Source organism: Lingula anatina, chromosome 10, assembly GCF_051362555.1.
Source record: "Lingula anatina isolate TDL-2025a chromosome 10, LinAna3.0, whole genome shotgun sequence".
Taxonomy (NCBI): Eukaryota; Metazoa; Brachiopoda; class Lingulata; order Lingulida; family Lingulidae; genus Lingula; species Lingula anatina.
In genome coordinates, this window is record NC_141776.1 from 14045689 (window position 1) to 14055536 (window position 9848).

General features: G+C 36.9%; 1 protein-coding gene across 1 annotated transcript; it reads right to left on the bottom strand.

Moving 5' to 3' along the window:
* Nucleotides 1–5205: 5205 nt before the first annotated feature.
* LOC106169314 (uncharacterized) lies at nucleotides 5206–8522 on the bottom strand. The gene is made up of 6 exons (XM_086998239.1): nucleotides 8026–8522; nucleotides 7454–7537; nucleotides 7030–7129; nucleotides 6610–6724; nucleotides 6081–6216; nucleotides 5206–5940 (listed from the first exon to the last, which is right to left on the bottom strand). Exons 1-6 carry the CDS (start codon nucleotides 8246–8248, stop codon nucleotides 5225–5227), a joined length of 1374 nt encoding a protein of 457 aa, XP_086854365.1. The 5' UTR covers nucleotides 8249–8522; the 3' UTR covers nucleotides 5206–5224.
* Between the last annotated feature and the right edge of the window lie 1326 nt (nucleotides 8523–9848).

The window sequence follows — 9848 nt, forward strand, 5'->3', positions numbered from 1 at the left end:
AGCAGCTGCACACCGGGTTAAGAGATAAAATCGTCCCTTATATAACTGCCGATCGTTATCTGTGATCGGGAATTTTACAGCAGAAGATTTTGCAAAGGCAGTGCTTGACCTTTTGTGTCGGGCGCGTTGAATCATTTACCTGGTCTATTGAGTCAGCAGGCCTTTGTAATAAGCTACTGTTTAACTTGTTACGAGATAAAATTGGTCTTAACTGCATACGCAAATGTCCACAATAAGTACCTGTACATGTACATGAGGTAGTGAAATAGGAATGGCTTCTTAGAACGTGGATCGTAAGAAAGACCTGGGAAATGTGCAACACTGAGAAGTTATTAGAATAGGATTTCTACAAATTGTGATTAAATCACCTGCTGCTGCAATAGCCTGGGGAACGGGATAGGGGCAATGTCATCGGTCCCATGGCCTCTTTGGTCTGTATACAGTTCATATGTATATTAATGCAAGCCTGGAAGGACAGCATAAACAGTTGCTTGCCAACTTTTTGGAAGAGAAGACACGTTGTGTTACCTGTATTAATATTGGCAGCTACGCGTCATATGAGTGTTTACAATCTTATTGTGCACTTTTCTGGCGAAATATCATGGAAGACAGAACGTTAAGTTTCAAAACGTACAAGATTAAAATTAAATTGAATAACAAACACGGCAATAAAGCTGTATGTTATTTTACCAGTTAAGGTCGCTTTATCTATGGCAACTTTTTTAAAATTTTACTTTGATAACTTAAAGATTTAGACATTACCTCACAAGTTTGTCAATATATTGACGAACATATTTTTTCTTACCTTTATGACGCCATCAATTAACTTACAACAAAAAAGTTTGACGTTATAGTCCATTAATTTTAACTATAAGAATTGATATACCGTCACACATGCCAAAACAAGATGCAATCTCAATTTCTTGTAACTACTACTAATTAATTCCTGTAACAAATGAAAAACATAAATACCAAACAAGGTACAATGACTTTCTCCTTATCTATAATAAAATGAACTATACACACATACACAAATCTTGTAGTGCATGTATAGCTACGACCAAATCTTGTTTCGATCAACAGTCTCGTCTTTAGTCACGTTTGCACGACCTTTAGCCTGCAACAGTCGTTTACTTTTCCGTTGATCTTTGAAATTTAACAAATCCCATTAGACTTTATTAATGTATTTGTGTCACCTGATACACAGCAAGCTTCCACCATTTAACTTTTGCACGTGCCTGAGAGTTAAACAGTACCGGTTCACTTCAGTAGACCTGCAAAATGTACCCGTCATATGTGTCTGCAATATGCAACGTCAACAGTTATTAGTACAATTGAAACCTTCCTTGATAATATCAGTTGCTTCCATGTGGTTTTCTTTTCAATGAGATGTGAATATTATTATTCTCATCCAGGTAAGCAAATGAGTCTTTGCAATCTACTACTGTAAGATTCCTGATCACAGATAACGATCGGCAGTTAAGGCCGATTTTATCTCTTAACCAGGTGTGCAGCAGCTAATTACAAAAGCCTGTAAAGGAAATCAACCAGGTAAATAACTCATCCTCACTGACACAAGTGGTCAGGCACTGTGAAGTATGATATCTTCGGATAAAGCCTGCCAACTTTTACATAGAAGTCAATGCGATCCGCCATGTTGCCCGATTTGTTTTACCCCAGATGCCGGTTGCTAAGGTAAAGTGCCCGGATGACCGACTGTCCCTATTGAGACTGATTGTTCACGCTCAGTCAGGTATGATTTGAACCATGCCAATGCAATACCATCTATACCGAAACGATTTTTTAGTCTGTTGAACAAAATTTCGTGGTTTATTGTGTCAAAGGCTGCAGACAAATCAAGTAATAATAAGACCACTTGTTTCTGATCATTGAGTGCCAGGTCTGGTTACGCCCCTGAATCTATGCAACTTGGGCAATTCGGCCCTAGCATCGAGGCTCAACTCCTATTTATTTCTGCTTACCATTGGTAATCGGAAAATCAACAATGATAATATCTAACCTTTCCACCTGTTTTCGAACCATTTTTCGCTTGGCGAATGTGGACAAGACCGCATGCGATGCTGCTATTGTGTGCACATCCTAGAGCGCATCCCTAACACTTGCCCTGACGGCAATTGACGTGGCCACTGATTGCTTGGGTCATTAGGGCTTACTAGATTGCCTGTCAATCATTCTGGCAGTGCTAGCGGTAACCCCTTGAAGTTACTAACAGGAGGTGAGATTGATACAAAAATAAGATTTTCTGACATCCAAATACATGCAAACAAGCTAATTTCAACCGGCAAAAGAGTACCCATCTTCGCGATCGTCAGAACGATAACAGGTAAAGCTGTCAACAATTTTATTTGCTTATATGGACAATTAACTTCACTGAAAGGGTTTTTGCTCGTTTTCTTTGCTTTCAATATTGACGAGATAGCGTTATCTTAACAAGCTTTAACTATCTACCTGTACACCTGAGGGAGACCAAATTCACCATGCTAATTATGAACAGTATGCTCTAAAAGTGCTTTTTAAGAAATTTTGATTGATCCTCTCTTTTCTAATTTATAGACTTTGAAAGTGAAAATTCCCTAATATTTTGATGTAATTTCACGTTTTTATAGATAAAATCAACAATAAGTGTCTGAAGAAAAATCCCTGACTCCATGCTGTAGTACTTTGTTCAAGTGTCATAATGACATCAAAAGCAAGTTTATAGCTGTCCAGGTGCCTGAGAAAATCAGGTGTATAAAAATGGTGTTTTTGTCCCCAAAATCCCAATATTACGTCACACGATGAAGTTAAAGCTGTGTTCCAAGCATAATTAGATATTTTGAAGATACGTTAAATGAATGTGACAGGAATAAAAAAGCCAAGACCTTTATTTTAAGAGAAAATCTCAAACCTACATTCCCTCCTTAAGTTCATCGTGTTAACTGCAGTCGTTTTCCACTACTTTCACAGAATAACAGAGAAAGTTTGCGAGAGCTACAATGATCGTTCTCTTATGGGATATCCACACTAAATGCTTTTTAAGCCGATAGTTGAATATAATTTAAAGACAAACCATTTAGAGTGAATTAAAGGTAGTTCACTAATGGTACCTTGCGAGAATTCTTTTGAAAAATATGGCAGATGTTTTATATCGACTTGCAAGTTCATAACTTTTACATAGTTAGCATAAGTAATTTAAATTTATCTAAATTATTCATCAGACACAGGTATTCGTGAAGAAATTTTCAATTATTCGGGAAGAATCACAATACTAAACAGGTTAACTTAAAACTTAAAAAATGTAAGAACTTAATAAATAAGCTGCTGATAACATTTTAGAAATCATGTAATTGAACCAGTGCAACAGCAAGGGCATGTTGATTTAAATATGTTATTAATTGTATAAAGATCCATGTATATATTTTACTTACTATTATGAATTTTTTTCTAAATATTTAGTATAAGACTGTGTGTCACAGTTCGATTTTTTTCATTTGTTTGCAGTGTATTGCTATATTCTTATTAATTTTCAGAACATTTTGATTATTAAAGGAGAAGGTTGATTTGAATGAGGGACCATTCATGGGATTTTGATATAAACATAAATATTAACAAATAAGACCAGCAATTTTTTATTGCTAAATATGGACTATTACTTTAGACCTTTATTTACTTTAAGCCAAGTTTGCAGTTACAGTCATTTTAACTTTTCTTAAAAATTCAAAAAAAAAAAAAAAAAAAAAAAATTAGGAGCACAAGTAGTCCTTTTAGCATTTCCTTTGAAATGTACTGAGGTATCTCCAAATGAAAAAAGGAAGAAAATTAATATCAACACAAATCCCATGAATTCCATTTACATCATTGCTATTTTCACAATTTTTTATCAAAATGTTTGTTTTGGTGACTTTCAATTTATTCTGTGAATAAGATTCAAGTCTTGTTATTTTTTGTTTTGTTTTTGCTTTGTTTCTAAATTGAGCCATAATCAAGAGTATGAAACTAATCATAAATATGAGAATTTATATTAGATAGGATATGCATAGTCAGATTTATGAAAGAAGTATAAAAATCGGGGAAAAAGTAGTAAAATGTCAAGTTAAGAAAAATTATATAGATCACAAACAGTTATCTCCATTGTACAGGTCATGGCTTTCCACCACAGATGGCAGATTTAAGGATTTTCAATAAAATTATTTTCAAATTGGTTAGAATTAGCCTCTTTTCTCTTGACTGAAAAGGCTCTTTGCGCAGCTATACGTCGTTGTCATTTGCACTATTTCATGTCTTTGATATGCTCATTCCGCGTTGTTGTGTGTGTGCTAGAAGTATAACAATGTTTTAAGTATCCAAAATTCACCTTACGAAACCAGTAAGTACCAGTAGATCACACCTACCAACTAATAAGTTGTAACTCATCACAATCGTTGTGCGAAGTATTGTATTTTTATTCTTTAGATGATTTAACATCGAGTTGTCATAATTTCCACATAACATCAAATTAGTACACCTATTACACCGGGGTACCCACCAATGCCGTGATAAAGACCACATTCTAACATCCCCTTATGTGAAACTTTAAAATATAGAGTCTCAAGGAAGACAGATTTCAAGATGCAATGTACCCAGTATTGGCCTATCAGGCCTATTGCAAACTTCTATAAATGTATAACTTTTGGGTGCATGTTTTGATTCTTTGGCAGTTAAATTACTAGACAGAAATAAGATGGCATCTCGTGTGCAATATACAGCTTGCATTTAATATCCCAAATAGGGAATCGCGTTTAAGTAACACTTCTCTGTAAGAGTTGTCCTTGTCAGGACAATACAAGTGCAAGCAGGCCAAGCAGCTGTTGCTCATTGGAAAATAACATATGACATGCAAAAGCTTTGATATTATCAATTTCACCCCTTTTTAAATCGGTTTGTTTCCGAAAAGCTAGTGCTATGAAAATTGTTTCTGTCTAAAATTCCGCTGGCAAGGTTCTATTGAGAACTACTGTAAAAGTAACAGCTTCCCGTTTAACTCATATTTTAACTCAACATACCATCAGGCAGAACCTGTGTTAACAGGAAGACTTAAAAAGATACGATATCTTAAAATCTTAAATAAATCTGAGGAAAAAATACATTTCTAGGGAAACATTCTAAAGACCAGCTTTGATAGGTTGCTGCAGCTTAAAGGAACTGTTTATTGTTTTTACAAATTCATTTCAGGGTGATATTAAAGTTAGGTAGTCAGGCAGGTGGTGTGAAGCATAACATTGTTGTTGTTCGAAGACGGGAGTCCCCTCACTGTACCCTTCTCCGCATACTGGATGATGTCATAGTTTAGAGTGTCAACGACACTTGTCGACGGTTCGCTGAAAAACCCAGCGCTGGCATAGGCCTGCAACAAACCCGCGGCTACACCGGCGACGAGAGGGGACGCCATTGACGTCCCATCAAGTGCCACTGAACCGTGCGTGTTCGCGTAGGAGGCGCCCCTGATATTCTTCCCTGGAGCGTAAATATCAACGCACGGTCCGATGTTACTAAACGGAGCCAAGTAATCATCTATCTGGGTGGCGCCAACAGTGAGGGCTCCGCTTACGCTTGCTGGGGATACATTACACGCATTGGCCTTGCCGTCATTTCCAGCGGCAACTACCACTGGAATGCCTGCATCCAATACCGCGTACACGGCGTCATTGAGATAAGAGGAGTACCCACCACCCAGTGACATGTTAATGATAGACAGACGCTTGTTTTGTTGAACCCGTGACTTTATCCAGTTCAGTCCTGCCAGGATGTCCGAGGTTGGACACCTTGTCCGGGAGCACACCTTGACGGGAATAAGGTTCACCTGCTTGGCTGCTCCATAGGTCTCGCCGCCTAAGGTACTGGCCACATGGGTACCATGACCATGGGTGTCTCTGCTATCGGAGAAAGAACTCGCGTGCCATCCTGGAAAAACAACAAAGAACTCTGATGAGAACCGTCTTCTTTCTGATTCTTGTCTTGTGCCAGGTCATCCTCTCCCTCTCTCTCTCTCTCTTCTCTCTCTCTCTCTCTCTCTCTTGTAATTACAGTTTAATGTCACTTACCTGATGACACTCTTCCTCCGAAGTCAACGTGATCAGGATTTATTCCAGTGTCCATGACGTATGCGTCTATACCAGAGCCGACCGCCCAGGTGGTAAAACTGTCATCATCCCTTTCGTCGTCTATTCGGTCTAAATTCTGCATCAAAAAGGAAGGAAGCCGTATTTAGAAAAAGTTCATTTTCTACTTCCGTAAGTTAAGGCGGCTGTTTTCTCGCCGTTGGTTTGTCTTTTTGTTTGTTTGCTTTTGGATAAAAAATCTTAAAAACATGACTTAAGAGTTACGTGGGAGTTAAAGAAGTGATGACAATTTCCAGTTTATCCGGACCTCCGATCTCCTAATAATACTATGTAAAGGCAGCTTTTCAGTAATGATATTTTGTCCTAGACGGGAGCCGGCAGTCTTTTTTTATATCTTTTATTAAGACACATTTACCATACGAAAAATGACTCATAATCATTGACACTCGCTCAGGAACATACATATTTGTGTACAACCTCAAACATACACATGCACGCACATAACATTTACCCATGTGTGAGATGCTGGAAAAGGTCCTGCACAATAAGATCCATCAATCGACATTGCTTTATCTTGTTCGATTTCCGCAATGACGTCAGTAAGCTGGCGAAGCTGTTGAAGATCACTATTAAAAATCAGAAGTACTTGCAACAGTAACAACTGACAAAAATCCGAACAAACTATGCATATCTGAAAAAAATTGTGTGGGATTTTTTCCCATAACAAACTTATCAGAGAATTGTAAGATATCATATCTATAAAATGATGTTGGATTAAAAAAGATTACCCCAAAGCGTTATGAAAATCACAAAAAAAAAAAAAAATGAAGACCAAATTTCAAACTATGATGATTACGTTAAAAAATAACGGTCATTAAAATCAAAACTATTTTTTTAAAATCAAAAGGACATCCGTTGAAAAATAAAATACCTTTCTTTTATACCCTTAAGTATGGCGTATCTGCTTGTTCTAGTGAACTTTATGAACTTTGCTTTTTGATAAGAACCACTTCCTTTCAGGATGCTACGAACTGTAAGAGATGTAAAATTGTAACTATATAATGTATGCGTATGATAAATATTGCTTTTGAAATGAACGTTCAGCAGGCGTTTTTATTTTCATGACACTTCTAGACCTCCCTGTTGGGAAAATAATCATATACATGTACATGCTTGTACTTAATCTATACTAACTGTGTCTTTGGCATATTGACCATTCCACCAATAGTATATTATAGTTACTTGTAAGTACGGGAATTAAAGTTTTAAATTCTAAATTGAATAAATGCAGAATCATTTTTATTTATTTTTTAATGAAATAATTTTTAAACAATTCCATTGGCTGGTGCACCTACTTTTTCCATACTCTCCTTCTGGCAAAAGATGGGCAATATACTGGTCAGGAACAGCCGTACCATCTGTGGCGGTTATCAGCGGCACTAAAATGCAAGGTGGTAATTTAAATAAGTGATAAATGGATTATAAATGAATAATGACGTACGAGACTTATGACTTCCAAATATGGTGGCGCCTCAGGCAAAATTTTGCCGAAGAACCCTCCAGGTTGACGCTAGTAACTAGAGTTTCGTATTGCTGATATGGGTTATATATGAAATCAAGATCGAGCTGGCAATACGGAAATCTAGATCCTAGGGTAGCGACACTAGATACGCAACATAACTGAAAAAAGGCGATACTCAATAATGTATGTGATTTTAATAGGTCGCATACCAGATCTTTTAAATGCAAGGTAAGGATACAATTAAAACTTTGTTGGTGGTACAAAATAATGAAAATCACAATATGCCCTGCAGTTTATAAATGGAAATGTCTGAAGCAATATGAATATTCATGCTTCATGTAAAGAAAGAAAGAAAAAAGAAATGGAACAAACCCTTATTTCAAATATCAACATTATTAACATTACCTAAGCCCTCTTCCTCGGAAATATCTATCAGTCCTTTTGCCTTCATCATCCTTCTCATTTCTGCGGGGTTTTCCCTCTTCAAGTTCTGTAGTCTTTGGTTCTCAGGAATTTTGTCCATCTTTAACTCCAGCACGGATGGTTTCTTCTCTGGCCCATTGGCATACGCCAGCTCTAACGCTACAAGCGTAAAAAACACGAAGGCGAGAAACGCAGGCAATTTCATGATTGCGGTTTTTCACCCAAATTTGCCGTTTCACCTTTGTCAGCTTTGAGGAATGTATTCAACCTGCTCAAAGCACGGTTCGTTGATCTGTTCTTTCACCAAGTACGAGATTCGGCCGAATCCGTCTACGCCAAAGCTTAGGAATCAGTCACTTTTGTACACATTCCAAAGTCACCTTGATAAATAAAACACGAACACACGTGTGGTTTCATTACATAAAATGGAGGGAGGCAGGACCTTAAATATGATATCACTTGTTACAGCCGAGCATGTGTTGAATATTCGTAAAAGCAGAGAAGATTTTGGTACCAAAATGTACTCGCACTCAATAACAATAATAATAAGTGAATGTTTTATGTCGACTAAGAGAATCAGGAATAGATATCAATCGAATCCAGGAACTTACGTGGTAAGATGTAAACGACATTGCAGTCTAACCCTGACCTAGATTGACCGGTCACCTGATTTATTGATAAACTAATGAACTCCAAAACTCGGCGATTGTCCTTCACACATAGATACTGATTACCCAATATATCAGAAGGATTTCACCATTCCTGACCAGGAGAAGAACTTGGGCAAAGTTGGCTTCAAAGAAAGCTATTTAGGAGAAGGTGGAAAATAATACACTGAGGTCAAAGGTTTGACCTCTCAAACATTTGGGGTGGAGCCCCTGACTTCCACTTTAATTTAATTGTACTGAATTTTGGTGTAACAATTTCCGTTATCGAATTAATTAATGTATGGGCTCCGACATGACTCCAGATCAGACTCGGTCTTCCACTTAACGTGCACAGTGCACAGAGAAGCATAGTAGAACAACCTCAAATCTTCAGTTCTAAATCTAAAGTGTATAGATAATATGTACAAGAATTCAGATTTTATACACATTATCTACAGGGGAATCTTTGATTGCCAGTGGCTGCTACTTATTTATATGCTTATCAGTGTGCAATATTAACAGGTGATGCATCTGTCTCAGGCATATGTATAGGCCCCTACAAATAATAACATGTTGACTAACTCTGATTACACAATGTGGAATTTGTGCAGGATTCCACGCCCCGGAGAATATACCTTCAGTAAATAAGTCCATATAGGGAAAATAAAAAAAAAATGTTTTAGATCGACTTACAAGATCTATTACATAATTATCATTATTCTTAATATATTTTATCCAAACTTTTCACGTTTCATAATCTTAAACGTCATGGAAAGCCTTGTTGAAAGCATTCCTTTTTTATGCAAGTGAAAGCCTAGCTTTTGACTTGAATTTAACCTTGATCTTGATTTTTATGATCCCATACAATCAGTGAGTATATGTAGGCTAGACAGTTAATATAGGCACCAAAAGAAGATTTCTTTTCAAAAATTACATTAAATATTTATATTTATCTAAAAAAAATCCCATAAATAGGCGGCCATGTTGTTTTTTGGGACGGGTTCTGGGACGGAGTACAAGGTTGATATGCATAAGTATGACAGAGAGTCATCACATGCATAATTTGGTGTTTTATTCACCGTGTCACGATTTGATAATTGATTCACGCTGGTCTGCAGCTTGTTTTAAAAAATTGATACCGCTGATAGCCTCGCATGG

Bases quoted from the DNA above. Each gene is read 5' to 3' on its own strand.
- LOC106169314 (XM_086998239.1), bottom strand. From the start codon at position 8,248: ATGAAATTGCCTGCGTTTCTCGCCTTCGTGTTTTTTACGCTTGTAGCG. The intron at 7,130-7,453 runs GTAGGTGCACCA...CATCTCTTACAG, and splicing joins AGAAGGAGAGTATGGAAAAA to TTCGTAGCATCCTGAAAGGA. The intron at 6,725-7,029 runs GTATTTTATTTT...GATTTTTAATAG, and splicing joins CTTAAGGGTATAAAAGAAAG to TGATCTTCAACAGCTTCGCC.